Raw genomic sequence first — 21713 nt, 5'->3', positions numbered from 1 at the left:
GCCATGAAGAGCACAGGGTGCAGCCAACTGCAGGTGGTTGCTCACGTCGGTACCAATGAAGTGTGTCACTTTGGATCAGAAGAGATTCTTTCTGGTTTCGAGTGGCTAACAGAGGTGGTAAAGACTGTCAGTCTTGCTTGCAAGATGAAACCAGAGCTGACCATTTGTAGCATAGTCGACAGGACCGACTGTGGGCTGGTACAGAGCCGAGTGGAGGGTCTGAATCAGAGGCTCAGACGGTTCTGCGACCGTGTAGGCTGCAGATTCCTTGACTAGCGCCAAAGGGTGGTTGGGTTTCGGGTTCCGCTGAATTGGTCAGGTATCCACTATACGCAGGAGGCGGCTTCACGAGTAGCAGCGGCTGTGTGGCGTGGGATAGGCCGTTTTTTAGGCTAGAGGGTCTCGGGAAAACACAAGAAGGGCTTCAGTCACAAAAGTTGCAGGCTGAACACAGGAAGAACGTAGCTACAGGAACCACTGGTATAACAGCTGTAAATTGTCGTGGCTGTGTTGGGAAAGTACCAGAGCTCCAAGCGCTAATAGAAAGCACCGATGCTCAGAGCGTTATAGGCACTGAAGGCTGGCTAAAGCCGGATATAAGCTCAGCCGAAATTTTTGCGAAGAACCTAATGGTGTTCCGAAAAGATAGGCTAAACATGGTTGGCGGTAGCGTGTTTTTTGCTGTCACAAGTAATTTAACTTGCCGCGAAATTGAAGTAGATGCTTCCTGTCAGTTCGTATGGGCAGAGGTCATTGTTGGCAAACTGGATAAAATAATAACTGGATCCTTTTACCGACCTCCTAGTTCAGATGATACAGTTGCAGAAAAGTTCAAAGAAAACTTGAGCTTGATTTCAAACTCGTACCAGATTCATACGATAATAGTTGGTTGTGACTTTAATTTACCCTCGATATGCTGGCGAAAATACATGTTTAATTCCGGAGGCACGCATAAAATATCATCCGAAATTGTGGTAAACGCACTCTCTGAAAATTATTTCGAGCAGTTAGTTCATGAGCCCACGGGAATGGAAAACGGTTGTGAAAACACATTTGACCTGTTAGCAACAAAAAGCCTGAGTTAATAACGAGCATCAAAACCGATATAGGGATTAGTGAATACAGGGTTGTCGCAGCGAGATTGAATACTGTAATCCCCAAACCCTCGAAAAATAAGCGAAAAGTATACGTATTCAAAAATCAGATAAAAATTCGCTTGACGCCTTCCTGAGAGACAATCTCCATTCATTCCAAATTAATAATATAAGTGTAGACCAGATGTAGCTTAGATTCAAAGAAATAGTATCGGCAGCAATCGAGAGATTTATACCAAATAAATTAACAAACGACTGATCTAATCCTCCTTGGTACACAGAACGGGTTAGAACACTGTTGCAGAAACAACGAAACAAACATGCCAAATTTAAACAGACGCAAAATCGTCAAGATTGGCGATCCTTTACAGAAGCTCGAAATTTAGCGCGGAGTTCAATGCGAGATGCTTATAACAGTTTGCACAACGAAACTTTATCTCGAAACCTGGCAGAAAATCCAAACAGATTCTGGTCGTATGTGAAGTATGTTAGCGGCAAGAAACAATCAATGCCTTCTCTGCATGACAGCAATGGAGATACTATCGAAAACAGTGCTTCAAAGCGGAGTTACTAAACACAGCCTTCCGAAATGCCTTCACAAAAGAGGACGAAGTAAATATTTCAGAATTCGAATCGAGAACAGCTGCCAACATGAGTAACGTAGAAGTAAATATCCTCGGAGTAGTGAAGCAACTCAAATCACTTAATAAAAGCAAGTCTTCTGCTCCAAACCGTATACCAATTAGGTTCCTTTCCGAGTATGCTGATGCATTAGCTCCATACTTAACAACCATATACAACCGTTCGCTCGACGAAAGATCCGCACCCAAAGACTGGAAAGTTGCGCAGGTCACACCAATATTCAAGAAAGGTAGTAGGAGTAATCCACAAAATTAGAGGCCCATATCGTTAATGTCGATATGCAGCAGAATTTTAGAAGATATATTGTGTTCGAACATTATGAATTACCTCGACAGAAACGGTCTACTGACACACAGTCAACATGGGTTTAGAAAACATCGTTCCTGTGAAACACAACTAGCTCCTTATTCACATGAAGTGCTGAGTGCTATTGACAAGGTATTTCAGATCGATTCCGTATTCCTGGATTTCCGGAAGGCTTTTGACACTGTACCACAGAAGCGGCTTGTAGTGAAATTGCGTGCTTATGGAATATCGTCTCAGTTATGTGACTGGATTTGCGATTTCCTGTCAGAGAGGTCACAGTTCGTGGTCATCGACGGAAAGTCATCGAGTAAAAGAGAAGTGATTTCAGGCGTTTCCCAAGGTAGTGTTATAGGCCCTTTTCTGTTCCTTATCTATATAAACGATTTGGGAGACAATATGAGCAGCCGTCTTAGATTGTTTGCAGATGACGCTGTCGTTTATCGACTAATAAAGCCATCAGAAAATCAAAACAAACTGCAACACGGTTTAGAAAAAAGTGGTGCGAAAAGTGGCAGTTGACCCTAAAAGTCCGCAGCTCGTGGTCGTACCGTAGCGTTCTCACTTCCCGCGCCCGGGTTCCCGGGTTCGATTCCCGGCGGGGTCAGGGATTTTCTCTGCCTCGTGATGACTGGGTGTTGTGTGATGTCCTTAGGTTAGTTAGGTTTAAGTAGTTCTAAGTTCTAGGGGACTGATGACCATAGATGTTAAGTCCCATAGTGCTCAGAGCCATTGAAACCATTTTTTTTTATCCTAAATAACGAAAAGTGTGAGGTCATCCACATGAGTGCTAAAAGGAACTCGTTAAACTTCGGTTACACGATAAATCAGTCTAATCCAGAAGCCGTAAATTCAACTAAATGCGTAGGTATTACAATTAGGAACAAATTAAATTGGAAAGAACACATAGAAAATGTTGTGGGGAAGGCTAACCAAAGACTGCGTTTTATTGGCAGGACCCTTAGAAAATGTAACAGACTTACTAAGGAGACTGCCTACACTACGCTTGTCCGTCCTCTTTTGGAATACCGCTGCGCGGCGTGGGATCCTTACCAGATAGGACTGACAGAGTACATCGAAAAAGTTCAAAGAAGGGCAGCACGTTTTGTATTATCGCGACATATTGGAGAGAGTATCACAGAATTGATACAGGATTTGGGCTGGAAATCATTAAAAGAAAGACGTTTTTCGTTGCGACGGAAACTTCTCACGAAATTCCAATCGTCAACTCTCTCCTCCGAATGTGAAAGTATTTTGTTGACACCGACCTACATAGGGAGGAACGATCACCACGATAAAATAAGGGAAATCGGTGCTCGTACGGAGAGATTTAGGTGTTGATTCTTTCTGCGCGCTGTACGAGATTGGAATAATAGAGAATTGTGAAGGTGGTTCGATGAACCCTATGCGAGGCACTTAAATGTGATTTGCCGAGTATCCATGCAGGTGTAGATCCACGGCGCTCTCTAGGAAAGAGCGTGCTCTTTTAGAGAGAGCAGTTTGTTGGTATTTTGGCCAGTGAAGTGAGTGACGCCCGCCCCCCGACTCACCCGCTCGGTCGGTGGCGCCCCAGCCGGCGACGGTGAGCGGGCCCGGGGGCGGCCGCGGCTCGCCGTGCAGGCAGGCGGGCAGCACGCTCTCGCCGTAGGCCACCTTGCGCTCCAGCCGCAGCAGCGCCACGTCGTGGTAGAAGGCGGGTCGCCGGAAGCCCGGGTGCACCAGCGCGCGCTCCACGCCGACCCGGCCCTCCGCCGGCGGCGCCTCGCCCAGCCACGTGCTGCCCAGCTGCACCACCGACGGAGACTTCCTGCGCCGTAAAAGGGCATCTCCCGTACTCTGCACCAGCCGACAGCCCACACACGAGGCAAATGCCTAGCTGCAGCCTTCACCAAAGACATCGTGCTCACCTCTATACATTTAGTACTGTTCTGACACTATACTAGCTATCTGGTGATGCCTGGCTTATGTATTTATTCCAGTCTTCTACTAGTCCATGTCATCCTTCCTCCAGTCTCTGTCCATTTCCGTCTGCACCTCTCGCTACACATCTCCTCCTCTTGCTTTTCACTATCCGTCTGTCCATCTGCTCCTCTCCCCTCTCTCTTCTACATCCTCCTCCTTCCCTTTCTCCATCCATTCCTTCCTCCCCCTCTCTCTGCCCTTCTGCCTTTCCCACTGTCCATCTCTTTCCCCCTCCTCTTCCCTTTCTCTCTTCATCTCGTCCTCCCCTGTCTATTTCCTCCATTCGCCTCACTCTAACTCCTCTTTCCCCCATCTAAAAGCATCCCCTCTTCCCCCTCTATCTTCTCCTTCACCTCTCTAAGTCCACCTCCAGCATCCCTCTCTCTGCTCATTTCCTCCTCCCTCTCTCCCTGTCCCTCTCCTTCTCACCCTCTCACTGCCCATCTCCTCCTGCTTTTTCTCTCTGCCCATCTCTTCTTCCCTGCTCTCTCATTCCATCTCTTCTTACATTTCTTTGTTCATTTCCTTCTCTCCCCTATCTCTGTTCATCTTTCCCCAATTCTCTTTCTGTGCCATTTTCCCCTCTCCATCTTTCTATCAATGTCCTGCTCCCCCACAGCTGTGTCCATCTCCTCCTTGCCTCTCTTTCTCCATCTCTTGTTCCACCCTTTGCTCTCCACGTTATCACCCCCACCCCAGTACGTTTCAGCATCTTACTCTCACAGTATATTTTTTTCCAAATAGCAAGTACAATATTATTGAACAATATGGTTTAAATGGCTCTGAGCACTATGGGACTTAACATCTATGGTCATCAGTCCCCCAGAACTTAGAACTACGTAAACCTAACCAACCTAAGGACATCACACAACACCCAGGCATCACGAGGCAGAGAAAATCCTTGACCCCGCCGTGAATCGAACCCGGGTACCCGGGCGCGGGAAGCGAGAACGCTACCGCAGGACCACGAGCTGCGGACTATTGAACAATATTACAAACTACGACATGCACACACTTTATTCAACATATAAACGTCACTACAGATATTTGGATTTAGGTTATGACATGTTCGGTATGCCTACCATCGCTGGCGAAGTTGTGGCGTAGACGAATAGGGAAATTCTACATGACCAGCCGAAGTGCCGGAAAGTCGATGCTGTCGATGACCTCCTGAATGGCTGTTCTCAGCTCAGCAGTGGTTTTCGGGTTACTGCTGTACACCTTGGCTTTAATATAGCCCCACAAAAACCAGTCGCATGTATTCAGATCCTGAGAATACGGCGGCCAATCGAGGCCCACGCAAGTGGCCTCCAGAGCCAGAATGCGGTCCCCAAAGTGCTCGGTAGTCGCCGTGACGTCAAGGAATATCGCACCGATTATTTCGCGACTGGACGTTGAACACCACACAGCTACCCATTGAGGGTGAAGAGACTCCTCGATTGGGAAATGCGGATTCTCAGTCCCACAAGTGTAACAATTTTGCTTATTGACGAACCCATCCAAATGAAAGTGTACTTCATCTCTAAACCAAACTATGAGTGTGCTTACTAATTCCCATCGTGCCCGCGGCTGACCGTGCAGTTTGATCATCCTAACGCAAACCGTTCAGAAGTTATGACGACTTCATTTCATTTAGTTCAATAATTGTCACCATGTGTAAATATGTGTACCAAGTTTGGTTTACACAGATGCATGGGTTTAGGGCCGCGCGGGATTAGTCGAGCGGTCTGAGGCGCTGCAGTCATGGAGTGAGCGGCTGGTCCCAGCGGAGGTTCGAGTCCTCCCTCGGGCATGGGTTTGTGTGTTTGTCCTTAGGATAATTTAGGTTAAGTAGTGTGTAAGCTTAGGGACTGATGACCTTAACAGTTAAGCCCCATAAGATTTCACGCACATTTGAACATTTGATGGGTTTAGGAGAAGCTTTTAACCAACGGCTTTGCCCACGTATGCACATCTCACATATGTTTAACAAATTTCAAGCATCTTTGTACACATATTTCACAGCTCTACCGCATTTCACCCTGCAGTTTTGTTTTCAGGCAGCTCAATGCATATGACGTCATATCTCCTGAACTATATGCCATACATTCATGTAATTTTGCAGGTACATCCAGTGCTATATTTCGATACATTTCGATACTTCCTGCGAAAAGTTTTGCTACTGTACTGAGTGGTAAAGAAGTTTTAAATTAAAACGTCATGTGTGATGCGGCAATTTTTGCCGTATCTCATTGTTCATGACGTCATACCTCCGGTGATATGTGTCGTACAATGATATACTCTTCAAGTACATTTAGTGGTTTATGGAAATACTGTCGGAAAAATATTTTGCGTTTAGAGTTGGTAATAAATACGTAATAAATTAAAAGGTCATTCCTGATACACCAGATTTACTGCCTTAACAGCGAAAATATATTAAGCGATAAACTTTATTCCTTTTATCATTCTGTTCGCGGTGTCCGCGAGAAAAGTCTCTTAAAGGTTTGAAATTATGTGTAAAATTGGTTTCGAGTCACTGAATACTCATTCTCAAATAATCGATGAGGATAGTCGGGCTATTTGCGCGTCGTGAGCTACGCTGCTTTTTCATTCCAACAAATGGTTCAAATGGCTCTGAGCACTATGGGACATAACGTCTGAGGTCATCAGTCCCATAGAACTTAGCACTACTGAAACCTAACTAACCTAAGGACATCACACACATCCATGCCCGAGCCAGGATTCGAACCAGCGACGGTAGCAGTCGCCCGTTTCCAGACTGTAGCGCCTAGAACCGCTCGGCCACCCCGGCCGGCTTTCATCCCAACCCCCACCCCTTTGAGAGGGGTACGGTTTGCCCCCCACACTGACTCCTTCCAAACAGTAAGCCACATGTGTAACAAGTTGGGTTGAAATCGATCCAGTGCTTTAGGCGGGGATGTGGAACATCCACTTTTATATTACGTTTTTGAAGAACGAACATATGCTGTATAAAAATAGATGTGGATTCTGCAAACAAAGATTTTGCGAATGTTAGCTCGCTCTGTTCGTCCATAAAATCAAGAGAGGTGTGTTCAGGTTGGTGCCATACACCGTGACTTCACGAAGGCAGTTGATACAATTCCGCACAGTCGTTTAGTGAAAAAACATACGAGCTTACGTAACGGACGAGATTTGTGGCTCCGCTCATAATTTCCTGGCACTTAGGACTCAACAAATCGCTCTAAGGAACAAAATAGTCAAATGCAAAGGCAGGAGTCTCTCAAGTACGAGCATTGTTGTTTGTTGTTGTGGTCTTCTGTCCTGAGACTGGTTTGATGCAGCGCTCCATCCTACTCTATCCTGTGCAAGCTTCTTCATCTCCCAGTACCTACTGCAACCTACATCCTTCTCAATCTGCTTAGTGTATTCATCTCTTGGTCTCCCTCTACGATTTTTACCCTCCACGCTGCCCTCCAATGCTAAATTGGTGATCCCTTGATGCCTCACAACATGTCCTACCAACCGATCCCTTCTTCTCGTCAAGTTGTGCCACAAACTTCTCTTCTCCCCAATCCTATTCAATACTTCCTCATTAGTTATGTGGTCTACCCATCTAATCTTCAGCATTCTTCTGTAGCACCACATTTCGAAAGCTTCTATTCTCTTCTAGTCCAAACTATTTACCGTCCATGTTTCACTTCCATACATGGCTACACTCCATACAAATACTTTCAGAAATGACTTCCTGACACTTAAATCTATACTCGATGTTAACAAATTTCTCTTCTTCAGAAACGCTTTCCTTGCCATTGCCAGTCTACATTTTATATCCTCTCTACTTCGACCATCATCAGTTATTTTGCTCCCCAAATAGCGAAACTCCTTTACTACTTTAAGTGTCTCATTTCCTAATCTAATACCCTCAACATCACCCGACTTAATTCGACTACATTCCATTATCGTCGTTTTGCTTTTGTTGATGTTCATCTTATATCCTCCCTTCAAGACACCATCCATTCCGTTCAACTGCTCTTCCAAGTCCTTTGCTGTCTCTGACAGAATTACAATGTCATCGGCGAACCTCAAAGTTTTTATTTCTTCTCCATTACTGTTCACAATATTGTGTCAGACAAAAAAAGTGAAGCACACAGAAGACGTTTGTATTTCTGTGCAACTTCCTACACGTAAACATGTTCTGTGAGAACGTAAATAATCAGAGCTGCAGTTCTCTGCGCAGAACGACCAACACAGGTCTTAGTGTTGTTACCAGACCTGGTAGGATATACAGGGTGAATCACCTAAAACTTACACCGCAAGTACTGCGGAGATGGAAAGTGCTATTGATGTGCGGTTTTCACAGAATGAACTGGTAGTCAGGGTTAGCCAATAAACAGATGGTAATAACATACAGGAAGTGTATTTTTTGTACAAACATACACTTTTTTAAATGGAACGGTGCCTATTGACACCAACACACTAAAAGTAGGATAAATTAGAATGAGCCGGATGGAGTGGCGGAGCGGTTCTATGCGCTTCAGTCCGGAACCACGTGGCTGTTACGGTCGCAGATTCGAATCCTGCCTCGGGCATGGATGTGTGTGATGTCCTTAGGTTAGTTAGGTTTAAGTAGTTCTAAGTTCTAGGGGACTGATGACCTCAGATGTTAAGTCCCACGGTGCTCAGAGCCATTTGACCCCTTTGAACCAAATTAGAATGTCAGTAGTGTTTGTTGGAGGATATTAGTGTGAGTCGTTTACGAGATATCGTATTTTGAAAAGTTTACGCACCGACACTTTTTCTGCCATTCTTCTAGGTGCGACGTTGTTTGTTTGCTTGCAGTGTACTTGTGTGTTTCTCGAGTAAAACGCGACTTCCCAGTCAGTTAGTGTGTGACACAACAAGCAGTAGCTCGTGAGTGGGAAATAGTGTTTACCAGTGCAGAAAAAGCCGACATGCTCATGGTGTATAGGGAGTTAGGAACAATGCAGTCGTTTCTTGCTCGCTTATGCGGTAAGATAACCCAATATACGTCAACCATCTCGACAATTATTTATCAGTCAGTTATGTAGAAGTGGCAGTGTAACATCTACACAACCTAACAGAAGGAAATGACAGGCGAGGGGGGGGGGAATTAATGTTCTTGCTGCTGTTTTTTAATTGATCCACACATTAGCTCCCATGAAATCAGCATGAGTGAGGCAAGGATCCTACCCATTCTCTATCGACATAGGTTCCATCCCTATCACATTTCTCTTCATCAAGAGCTGCATGGAGACGTTTTGTTCATGGGTACAGCACACACTAGATGTATCACGTATCTCGTTTAGTGACGAAGTCACATTTACAAGTCGTAGCCAGGTAAACCGCCGAAACATGCACTGCTGGTCTGTTGACAATCCCCGCTGGCTTCGTTAGGTGGAACGTCAGCTTACATGTAGTGTAAACGTGTGGTGGGGGATAATGAACCATCAGCTCATAAACCCGTTTCTCATAGACGGAACACTAAACTTGCACAAGTATGGCAGCCTCCTAAAAGACCATCTTCCACAGTTGCTAGATGACGTTCCTTTTCACACTAGGAGGAACCTCTGGTACCAACATGATAACGGTTCAGCCCATGTAGACTTTCTTTGTGTGGACGAAGCTGAAAGACGCTGTCTACAGGAACACGCCAGCTCCACCTGATGGTACACAACGACGTGTCTGCAGCCTGCTCCGACATCTTGTACTGCCCCTGTCGGTACTCATTAAGAACACAGTCTACAATGTTCAGTTGTCTCGTAACTGGTTAGCATCCACATAACCAGTGTACGCACCTGTATTGTTCTTCACTGTTTATAGTCACAGGTATTATACAAGTATCGCTGTGGGAACTTATCAAAATCCGATATCTCGTAAACGACCCGCACTATTATCTTGCAACAAACACTACTGGCATTCTTATTTACTCTACTTTTAGTTTGTTAATATCAACAGGTATCGTTCGATTTAAAAAATGCGTGTTTGTAAGTTGGAAATTTGTGGTAAGGACTATGGGACCAAACTGCTGAGGTCATCGGTCCCTAGGCTTACACATTAATTAAACTAATTTAAACTAACGTACGCTAAGGACCAAACACACACCCATGCTCGGAGGATGACTGGAACCTCCGACGGGAGGGAGCCGCACGAACCATGAGAAGACTCCCCCGCACGGCTACCCCGTGCGGCTGTATTTCTGTAGAAAAATACGCTTTATAAGTATGATTACAACTGTTGATTGGCTAACAATACCAGTCCCTGACTTCCAATCCATTCTGTGAAAACCACATATCAACAGCACTTTCCACTTCCGCAGTATTTACGGTACACCCCGTGTATAGGTACGAACAGCGTCAAATGCTGAGTGATCACTATGAAGGATACAGTGGTGCCACGCGCTTGTATGATACAGCAGACAGTCTTTTTAGTGGGACCTCACTGTTGGCGTCCAATTTGACGGTTACTCGAATCGTGCACTATCGAGATTTGTGGGATTTCTGGATGTGACGGTGGCCTAATGTTGGACCCTTCCGCGCGGCTGTCTCTTGAATAAATCACTCAATTTTTATGAAACTGTAATATCTGTTTGTCTGAATATGTTCATCACATCAACCGATTTCCGTCCTATTCGGATAAGTCCTTCGCGGTGAGGCGTCTTATATATTATATGGGGTGAGTCACGTAAGACATAACACCTCTTTTATTTCGTGAACGATTACACATTTTGAAACGCAGTTTTCGACAAATATTAGAGCCTCGAGGGGTACGTATTTTTTTTTTTCTTCGCTTGGTCAATGTTTTTAGCGCTGATATCAATGAAGATACTGAACCCAGTACGTTGTTTAAAATAGAACTGTATACTTTTTGAATTCGATAGCTCTTGAGATGACAATTACCTGATACCGCGTTTGTTAATGCTGACGTTGACACCAGTCGTAAAAAAATTCAAGTAATGTCCTAGAAGGATGGGTAATTTCCCCAACCCCCACAAAAAAATTAAAAATATTAAGTGTCATGTAATATTTTGTGTAATGTAGTATCTTGTACAGACACCTTTTATTAATCTGACAAGTTCCATATCATTACGAAGTGTCGTATTCATTATCTATGGAACAAGTACTAATCTGTCTGTGTATCTATCTAACATGGAAAACCATCAGGTCGTCCAGGCACATCTGACGACGTCATTGAGGGAGTGAGACAGCGCTTTGTCGGCAGCCCTAAGAAGTCGACCCGGCGTGCATCTCGCGAACTGCAAATCCCACATACGACAGTTTGGCGTGTGTTGACAAACTGTTTGCATTTGAAACAATACAGATTGACGATCGTGCAACTAATGAAAGACACGGATAAAATAGCTCCCAAGAATTTCTGTGGAGATATGCTAAATCGATTACATGAATATGAACATTTCTTGGACAAAATCGTCTTTTCTGACGAGTCGAATTTTCACTAAGTGGCAAGGTTAACACACATAACTGTAGGATTTGGGGCAGTGAAAATCCACATCAAACATTACAACATCTTCGTGATAGCCGTAAACGGAACGTTTTTTGCGCATTGAGCAAGAACAAAGTACACGGTCCCTTTTCTTCCCAGGGAGAACCATCAATGGGGTAGTGTGCCTGGATATGTTACAACAATTTTTGATACCACATATCGATGAGGATGATCATGAACGAAATTTTTACTTCATGCAAGATGGTACACCACCCCCCTACGTGGCTGTCGTCCGGGATTTTCTCAGTGACCGCTTTCCAGGTCAATGGATTAGCCATGATGCTCCAGTTGCGTGGCCCCCACATTCCCCAGAGCTGACAGCACTTGATTCTTTTTTTTGTGGGGATCTTTCAAAGATATCGTGTTTGTACTTCCTGTGACGGCTTCTCTACCTGAACTCACAAGGGAACCTCCCCATCGCACCCCCCTCAGATTTAGTTATAAGTTCGAACAGTGGATAGGCCTTGAAAAACCGAACACAGATCAATCGAGAAAACAAGAAGAAGTCGTGTAGAACTATGAAAAAAATAAGCAAAATATACAAACTGAGTAGTCCACGCGAAGATAGACAACATCATGGACATTTCGAGACGAGGAGCGCCGTGGTCCCGTGGTTAGCGTGAGCAGTTGCGGAACGAGAGGTCCTTGGTTCAAGTCTCCACTCAAGCGATAAATTTTTCTTTATTTTAGCAAAGTTACGATCTATCCATTCGTTGATTGACGTCTCTGTTCACTGTAATAAGTTTAGTGTCTGTGTTTTGCGGCCGCACCGCAAAACCGTGCAATTAGTAGACGAAAGGACGTGCCTCTCCAATGGGAACTGAAAATTTTTGATCGCAAGGTCATAGGTCAACCGATTCCTCCACAGGAAAACACGTCTGATATATTCTATAGACACTGGTAAGGGAATGTGCGTCACATGACAGGAATATGTTGTCGAGCCACCTAACTTGTACACTTGGCGAATGGGTAAAAAGATTCTTCTACGTTGCCCGATTCAGGTTTTCTTGTGGATATGATAATTACTCCTAAAAAAGTGAAGAAAACATAAGAGTTTGTCACATAAACTGCAACAAATGAATCCAAAAGTCTCACACTCGCACACTTTTCCCTGTGCTCTGTCAAAACATATGTTTTTACGTGTTCAAATTTTCGTGTGTAGACCGTCAAATCCTGCATATGTTCAAGAAAATCTGAACATGTCCTGGAATTTTGGAGAGCGAAGTTGATTATGTGTGAGTGCCTGAACTTTGATAATTGTCTAAAAATAAAAAATTAAAGTCTTTGCTGGAAGGAAGACTTGAACCAAGGACCCGTACTTCGGCAGCTGCTCACGCTAACCACGGGACCACGGCGCTCCTGTGTTCAGTCGGTCCTTGATGTTGTCTATCTTGCGCATGGACTACTCAGTTTGTATATTTTGCTTATTTTTTCATAGTTCCACACAACTTCTTCGTGTTTTCTCGATTGATCTGTGTTCAGTTTTTCAAGGTCTATCCACTGTGCCAACTTATAACTAAATCTGAGGGGGTGCGATGGGGAGGTTCCCTTGTCAGAGCGAGAATTTACGCCACCACTGAGCAAGTTACACCTACAATGCTACAGCGAATTAGGGAAGAAATTGACTTGTGATGGGACGTGTGTAGGATAACCAAAGGAAACCACATAAAACCTAATTGGTTTAAGATACGAAACACAGATGTATATCTTCTTTCAGTAAATTTATATGAATTCTTAGAACCGTAAAGTTCTTTTTGAAACACACTGTACTTGTAAGCACACCCTAATACATCTAAGTGGCCCTCCGTGGAACGTTTCACGGCAGGCAGTGCGCAGTGGGACAGGTTACTGGCGTCAAGCCAACTGCTGGCGCTATTAATGGAGCGCACCGTGTGTGGCAAGCACATCGTTAATTGGAAAGTTTTGGTCGATTAGATGACTGGTAACTACTCTTTGACCTTATTATCAGATCGTTTTTCTCCGCATTGCGGATCGTTTGTACTCTTCAAGTTGGTGGAGCATTATGTACACGTAACTGGCCCACCCTGAAACGCTTCACGACAGGGAACGTGCAAGAGGCCGCTGGCGCCAGGCGACGCGCCACTCACCAGACCCTGTTGGTGCAGCAGTGCGCGGCCGTCAGCACGAACTGCTGGCTGATGAGGGAGCCGCCGCACAGCCACGACGGACGCTCCGACCCCCGCCGCAGGTAGCCCAGCGCCGCCTGCAACAGCGCACCGCAACACGCCGGCTGTCGTCACTGACTCCCAAGTCAGAGCGGTCACACAGCAATACTCGCAGGCCCCGTGGTGTGCAACTCACTGAAACTGCAGCTTACCGTGAACAATACAGTGTTTTTAACAACCACAGCCGTGATTAAAATGTCTTCCAGGTGTCGTACCACGTCAGCGTATAAAATACTTTATGTATTGACATCTTGGGTTGTCGGGTGTTCTGCCGGATATCAGCGTCGTACAGGGTGTTTCAAAAATGACCGGTATATTTGAAACGGCAATAAAAACTAAGCGAGCAGCGATAGAAATACACCGTTTGTTGCAATATGCTTGGGACAACAGTACATTTTCAGGCGGACAAACTTTCGAAATTACAGTAGTTACAATTTTCAACAACAGATGGCGCTGCAAGTGATGTGAAAGATATAAAAGACAACGCAGTCTGTGGGTGCGCCATTCTGTACGTCGTCTTTCTGCTGTAAGCGTGTGCTGTTCACAACGTGCAAGTGTGCTGTAGACAACATGGTATATTCCATAGAACAGAGGATTTTTCTGGTGTTGGAATTCCACCGCCTAGACCACAGTGTTGTTGCAACAAGACGAAGTTTTCAACGGAGGTTTAATGTAACCAAAGGACCGAAAAGCGATACAATAAAGGATCTGTTTGAAAAATTTCAACGGACTGGGAACGTGACGGATGAACGTGCTGGAAAGGTAGGGCGACCGCGTACGGCAACCACAGAGGGCAACGCGCAGCTAGTGCAGCAGGTGATCCAACAGCGGCCTCGGGTTTCCGTTCGCCGTGTTGCACCTGCGGTCCAAATGACGCCAACGTCCACGTATCGTCTCGTGCGCCAGAGTTTACACCTCTATCCATACAAAATTCAAACGCGGCAACCCCTCAGCGCCGCTACCATTGTTGCACGAGAGACATTCGCTAACGATATAGTGCACAGGATTGATGACGGCGATATGCATGTGGGCAGCATTTGGTTTCCTGACGAAGCTTATTTTTACCTGGACGGCTTCGTCAGTAAACAGAACTGGCGCATATGGGGAACCGAAAAGCCCCATGCTGCAGTCCCATCGTCCCTGCATCCTCAAAAACTACTGGTCTCGGCCGCCTTTTCTTCCAAAGGAATCATTGGCCCATTTTTCAGATCCGAAACGATTACTGCATCACGCTATCTGGACATTCTTCGTGAATTTGTGGCGGTACAAACTGCCTTAGACGACACTGCGAACACCTCGTGGTTTATGCAAGATGGTGCCCGGCCACATCGCACGGCCGACGTCTTTAATTTCCTGAATGAATATTTCGATGATCGTGTGATTGCTTTGGGCGATCCGAAACATACAGGAGGCGGCGTGGATTGGCCTCCCTATTCGCCAGACATGAACCCCTGTGACTTCTTTCTGTGGGGACACTTGAAAGACCAGGTGTACCGCCAGAATCTAGAAACAATTGAACAGCTGAAGCAGTACATCTCATCTGCATGTGAAGCCATTCCGCCAGACACGTTGTCAAAGGTTTCGGGTAATTTCATTCAGAGACTACGCCATATTATTGCTACGCATGGTGGATATGTGGAAAATATCGTACTATAGAGTTTCCCAGACCACAGCGCCATCTGTTGTTGAAAATTGTAACTACTGTAATTTCGAAAGTTTGTCTGCCTGAAAATGTACTGTTGTTCCAAGCATATTGCAACAAACGCTGTATTTCTATCGCTGCTCTTTTAGTTTTTATTGCCGTTTCAAATGTACCGGTCATTTTTGAAACACCCTGTACTTGCACGATATTTCGGTCACGTAGCTCGTGGCCTTCATCAGGTGCTGGAGCGGGTGTGGTGGGCGGGGACCGCAGAGGGAACACCTAGAACCGCAGCGGACGGAAAACGGAGCAGCAACGCTCCAGCAGGTCGCAGGGAATGGGCGCGGACCACAGAGGAAGCGCCTGCAGCAGTTGGCGGAGGGGGAAGGCCATAGGTATAAATACTGGACCAGGTCCACTCGAGGAGCAGTCTCAGGTCGCACCTGATGAAGGCCACGAGCTACGTGACCGAAATATCGTGCAAGTACGACGCTGATATCCGGCAGAACAGCTGACAACCCAAGATGTCATTAGATGGCCGGGAAAGCCTGAAGAGTTACACTTTATGGATTATTGAATATTCAATGAACTGTGCATGAAGCCCGACCACCAGGCATTACATGCATTCATCAAAAATGATTGTGCATTGAGAATGGCTAGTTTCTAGCTGAAATCTAGATCTGCCAATAAAATTTCAAAAGGACGACTGATAGCTCAAATCTATTATTTACAAGTCAATATAACAGTCGCTGCGTGCAACAGCCTTCTGAACGGAAGGTAACCTGATATTTAACTTATTCTTTTCAATTTCGTCAATTTTTTTCTTTTTTGCCGTGTTACCACCCACCTTGCATCGAGTTTCATGAAAAAGAAACACTATTAAAATTTAATTTCCTGTACGCTCTTCCATTTTTGTTTTTTGTTTTCAGGTAATACTTTTTGCTTGCACTTATCCACGGTGCTTGGACTAGATATGTGGCGATCTATGGCAGCTCTGACGCCAGAGTCCACTCAAGTGGCGCCGGCAGAGTACCGGAGCCAGCACGAGTGTTTCGAACTACACTTTTCACCGTACGATGTTGAAGACGGCGCTCCGCGGTAGGCCCCCCACCCCGTCTTCCCATGTTGACCGAACGGCATCGTCAATTACGACTGCAGTGGCCGCAGTATCGTCAGATTGCACCGTCAATCACTCGAAATCCGTTGCCTGGTCAGATGAATCACGTTTCTCACTAACAAGGGGAGGCTGCCAATTGTGAAATTCCCGATTCGATTCATACTGCGCATAATAAAAGCTCATGGCCAGAAATGTAATGTGGCAAAGCACCAAGATGCACTTCTCAGCCGTTGTCGAGAAAATCGACAGTTAAAAGAAACCGTTGCGGTGAATACTCTCTACGATTAATAAGTTTCTGCAGCGTCGTGGCGCAGCGGTAAGCGCTCGGGTTCGTAATCGGAAGGTCGCCGGATCGAATCTCGCGCCATGCAATTTTTTTTATTATTAGTTTTTTGTAATTCATATATATATATATATATATATATATATATATATATATATAAACTATTAATGAATTGCTTATGCATGTTGGTGAAGGCGGATCGCTCTCCAATTGTACCGCCTCCATTTTTCCGTTTGTTTAACAGGGTGTACCAAAGCTCTCCCGCCCGCACTGGTTTTCGACGATGTTATAAGTTGCGCTAGGGACCGCATCTACCTTCTTTCGAAATCAGCAGGCAACTACGCTGTTATGCTCGTTACGGCCCATTCAACATCTGTCCTTCAAGTGTAACGAGCGAGTAACGGAGTTTATATTTCATACCTGCCACAGCAAATTTGTGTTCGTGGGGTCTCTATTCTAATTCGAACGTTTGACTTACGCTATACGTATTCGTTTCGGAATATCGTTTCTACGTATTCCGTTAACTATACGTGGTTAACATTGTGAAGACAATTAATAACATTTGTGAAATACAACTTTGTAACTTTGTTTGCGGAAAACATAATGATGTTCGAAGTCGCCAGTTTTTCCACGACAAACGACTTTCAACAACTTATTATATGCATAATTGTTGCAACTGATTGCCGGGAATATATATATATATATATATATATATATATATATATATATATATATATATATATATATATATATATATATATATATATCTGAATTACAAAAAACAAATACTAAAAAAAAAGGTTGCATAGCGCGAGATTCGATCCGGTGACTTTCGGATTACGAACCCGAGCGCTTACCGCTGCACCACGACGCTGTAGAAAATTATTAATCGTAGAGAGTATTTCACCGCAACGGTTTCTTTTAACTGTCGATTTTCTCGACAACGGCTGAGAAGTGCATATTGGTGCTTTTCCACATTAAACCTCTGGCCATGAGCTTTTATTATGCGCAGTATGAATCGAATCTGAATTTCACAATTGGCGGCCTCCCCTTGTAAGACCAGGTTGATTGTCGCTTGCGGATAGGGCGCGAACTCTTGCTCCGAACATCCGCTATACACCCCTGACGCAGGCTGCAGGGCGGTGGAGGGAGGGGGGGGGGGGGACATTCAGATGGACCTCTATGGAACCTGTAGTAGCGATCGAAGCCACCACGACAGCTGGGTGGACTACGTGAATATTATTGCAGACCGTCTGCAACCGTTCACGCTGCATGTACTATGATGGCATCTTACAGCTTCCAGGACAGTTTCGAGAAGCATTATGGTGCACCCAAATTAATGTCTTGGCCACCAAAATCCCGTGATATGAACTCGCTGGAAGACGTTACGGACGCTACGCAGCGCCAGCTCCGATCTCGGAAACCATCGGCCGCAATTGGCGGGAACTGCGTGACCGCGCGTCGGCAGCTGGTGCCAGCACGTACCTCCGCACACCCAGGTACGAATCCACGCCACGCAGGATCGCTCTTTTACTGCATTCCAGAGGCGTCCACTGTCTTTTTGGCACATCAGTATCGCAGCACGACTGAGACGGTGGGTTTCTGGCGCCAGGCGATATCGATTCTTACTTCCAACTTTGATCGTTGTCCCTGTGCCTTGTTCTGTTTGCGTCTTTGAGGCACGCTATTTATGCTGGCGCGCGTGCGCAAGTCGAGGAGAGTTGGTCTGCGCATGAACCGACTCAGTCTGTGACGTGACGTGCTTTCGATGTTGTGGGGAGTTGGCGACACTGTGTCACGTGGACGGCCATATGCCGTGAGGACCAGTTGAGTTGGAGCAACGAAGAAGCATGGACCGCTGCCGGAAGGTATTACAGTTGCATTGACACGGCTGGCCAGTGTTGAACAGCATTTGCCAATACCTCGAGAGCTATGTGGATGGATGGCGTGTGAATTTCACATGAAGAAGAAAAAATTAATCGCCAAGCTTTCGTGGTGGGTTCCTCCTTCTGTATTTAGTGAATATTATTGCGTACTTAAGGACTGTTGCAGTTGCTCGTGCTAGTGGCCAGCAAAACATTCACTGCAGTGGTGGCGAGGCGATTTATGTTCTGGAACGGCCATGAAATTATGTTACTGAAGTGGCTAGAAATAGCGCCTCGCATTTGTAAGTTTGGATTTGGTGCTTAGTAGCACGCCGAACGTAGCTGGTTCACTTGAACGTCATTTCTTAATTTATAGATTTAGAATTTTCTGCTTTTACGAATTAGTGGTAGTTGTTGTTTGTTAATAATTTCTTGTGCGTATTGAAGTGACATTAGTTCCCTATTCCAATTTCAAATACCTACCTGAAGGCTGATTATCACGTTAGGTACTGCATGTTTGATTTATGTGGTGTCAGCCATCCAGCAAAGACAGATTACCTTAAGTCATTGGGTGTGGACTGACACATCTTTTCACGTAGTATCTAGATTTTTCTTTTTTTTTATCACAGGAAACTAAGCTCCTTAATTCTGTTCATTGGTTAACTTGTAATATGTTTATATTAAGGTATTGCTTTTCTATTTATATATTTGTGTAGCTTGTATATACTACAGTGTGTCTGCCGTCATGTTTTCCTGTTTTCAGAAACGTGTATAGTGGTCGACGCGAGCAAACCTCGCCCCCGTGCTTGCAGTGTGACGGAAATCTCAGGATTTGAACTCAGGACCGTCCGGACCCCGTTAACGCGCGATTTTTCTACTTTTGTTTTAGGCAGAAGATTTCCTACTGCCCAAAGTTGAGTATAAGTTCACCCTTTCGATCGTGTGTTTGTGAAATCGTAATAGATTAACGTCTGCTTGCGTCCATCACATGTTCATCAAATTGACGTTTTGCCTTAAGCTTGTATAAAGTCTAGAATCTTCCGGACGTTGAGTGTAGTAAAATACTAAGTGTAAACAGAACAATTAATAGTGCCCTTCAGGTCAGATAGCATCACATTAAGTTTACCTTTTCAGTAACTGTAAAACTGAGTGAGAAAAGCGATATCCGACATTGTAAACATTTAGTTATCTGTTATTACCCTCACGTAAAGAGGCCGTTGTCACAAGTGTGACGGTTAATATTGTAAATACTAATTGTGGATGGGGCCCTGATATGCAAATGTTGTTAATTGATTATTACTGCTGATGAATTCATGTGTATGTGAACTCAATAAAGAAGTGTTGCAACTACAAACTGGTTGTGTTACTGCTATATAAGGTTAGAGTGTGCAACGGCCACACCAACAACAATAAAGATTTTAGCATCTTTGTCGTTATACATAAATAGCTCACAGATAAAAATAATTGATAGAAGTGAAATAAGAGGTAAGTCACAGTACAAATACTGGTATCGATGACATATTGAAGTCTGAACCCTCAGATTTCTGTTGTGATAGACGCCGAGCCCTGTTCGTGGAACCTAAAGAAAATTTTTGTGGGGTCAATTCTAATAGAAGTAAGGATAAGAAAATACACGTTATAAGCACTGCTTACTATACGCTTATTCTATCAGGGATATAAATGGAGATATTTTTATTGGTGGCTGAGGACAGTTTACTGAACAACATTACGTCAGTACTTACTTCATTTACAGACTAATAATTGCAGCTATTAGGAGTCTTATGTTTTTACGTCGGTTAGTACCTCCAAGTACATGTGACAAAACCAAGCCACTAATACTTATTTTCCCCTACTCAACGGGTCAGGTGTTGAAGTGCGGATGTGCGGAGGCAAAATGTTTAGTCTATATCAACAAGTGTCACTTATTGGTTCAGTTACATCCTTGCAGATAACGTCAGGCAGTAAATCGTGTGACGTGATTGCGGGAAGACAGGCACAGAGAAATAAACTAGCTCACTAACGAAGGTACATATTAAGGTACCAATGATCACAGTACCTACCATTACAGCCCTAACACCAAAGTAACCCACTTCTCAATGTAATTCATTGCAGTATTAGCGAGATATATCACTTAGTGGTTAGCACGCTGGAATTGCACTCAGTTGGACGACGAATCGAATCCCCGTCTGGCCGTCCGAATAGATTTTCCACAATCTCCCCAGATCGCTGCAGGCAAACACCAGTATGGCCCTCTTCAAAGGGCATGGCCGATTCCCTTGCCCATCCTTCCCTAATCCGAGCGGCTGCTCCTCCTCTAATGACCTTGTTGGCGCTGGAACGTTAAACTCTATCTTCCTTTCTTTTTCCTTCGGGAGGACGACCGTTCAAATCCCCGTCCGTGATTTCCCTAAATTGAACAAACAAGAACCAGGATGGTCCCACAATCCCTGTCCGTGGTTTCCCGAAACAACAAACAACAACCAGGGTGGTACATTTTCTGTTTACCTCGTAGTAAAGCGCAGATGCAGCTCAGCAGCTTCCAAAAGCTCCTCATCGCTAGCAAAATACTGTATCCAAAAAACATGTTCATGTTTAGGAAAATACTTCAAATTTTCGAGGCATTGTGCAAAAGTCCGTCGCCATGCGGAATTATCATGCCGGGACTTACCATGCCAGACTGTTGGATTTCAGTTTGCGCTGAGGCCTCTTTAACATTTCGCTGTAGTGTTGAATCAGTTGTGCCTCTGTTTCTGAACTGAACCATAAGCGTGCGTTTAGTATCTTAGAAAATTGTTACACACGTCTTCTTTAGGCGGCATTTCACATTTGCGTGGTAAGATCTTCGTCTGCGTGCAGTAGCAAGAACATCACAACCGAGCCTGTACTGTGGGTTTTAGGTCGTTGACGAATGTAGACGATCTGTTACCTCCTTGCCTAATAGTTCACATAATTTCATAATAAACTAGAAGCGTCATTCACTCGCAGCACTGCCATTGGTAAAATTTTCGCCATTAACTGCACAGACATCAAGCTGTACGTCAGCGCGCGTGGCACCTATTTTTCTTTTTCTTTTTGTAGATTAAAAGAAATGCTAGTATTGCGCCTTACTTAGTAGGATTCGAGATAGGTAGCGTTGT

General features: G+C 44.8%; 1 protein-coding gene across 1 annotated transcript in view; it reads right to left on the bottom strand.

Annotated features, from left to right (window-relative positions):
- The window catches only part of LOC126481704 (serine protease snake-like), a 171911-nt gene that overhangs the window by 47146 nt on the left and 103052 nt on the right, over positions 1-21713 (bottom strand). The window contains exons 4-5 of the mRNA XM_050105653.1: positions 13592-13707; positions 3590-3846 (exon numbers count right to left, since the gene is read on the bottom strand). Of these exons, the coding sequence (XP_049961610.1) occupies positions 3590-3846; positions 13592-13707 (373 nt within the window). The remainder of the gene's footprint in view (positions 1-3589; positions 3847-13591; positions 13708-21713) is intronic.

Source organism: Schistocerca serialis, chromosome 5 (assembly GCF_023864345.2).
Source record: "Schistocerca serialis cubense isolate TAMUIC-IGC-003099 chromosome 5, iqSchSeri2.2, whole genome shotgun sequence".
NCBI classification, from domain to species: Eukaryota; Metazoa; Arthropoda; class Insecta; order Orthoptera; family Acrididae; genus Schistocerca; species Schistocerca serialis.
The sequence above is the reverse complement of the archived record's forward strand: the minus strand, read 5'-3'. Positions and strand labels throughout refer to the sequence as shown.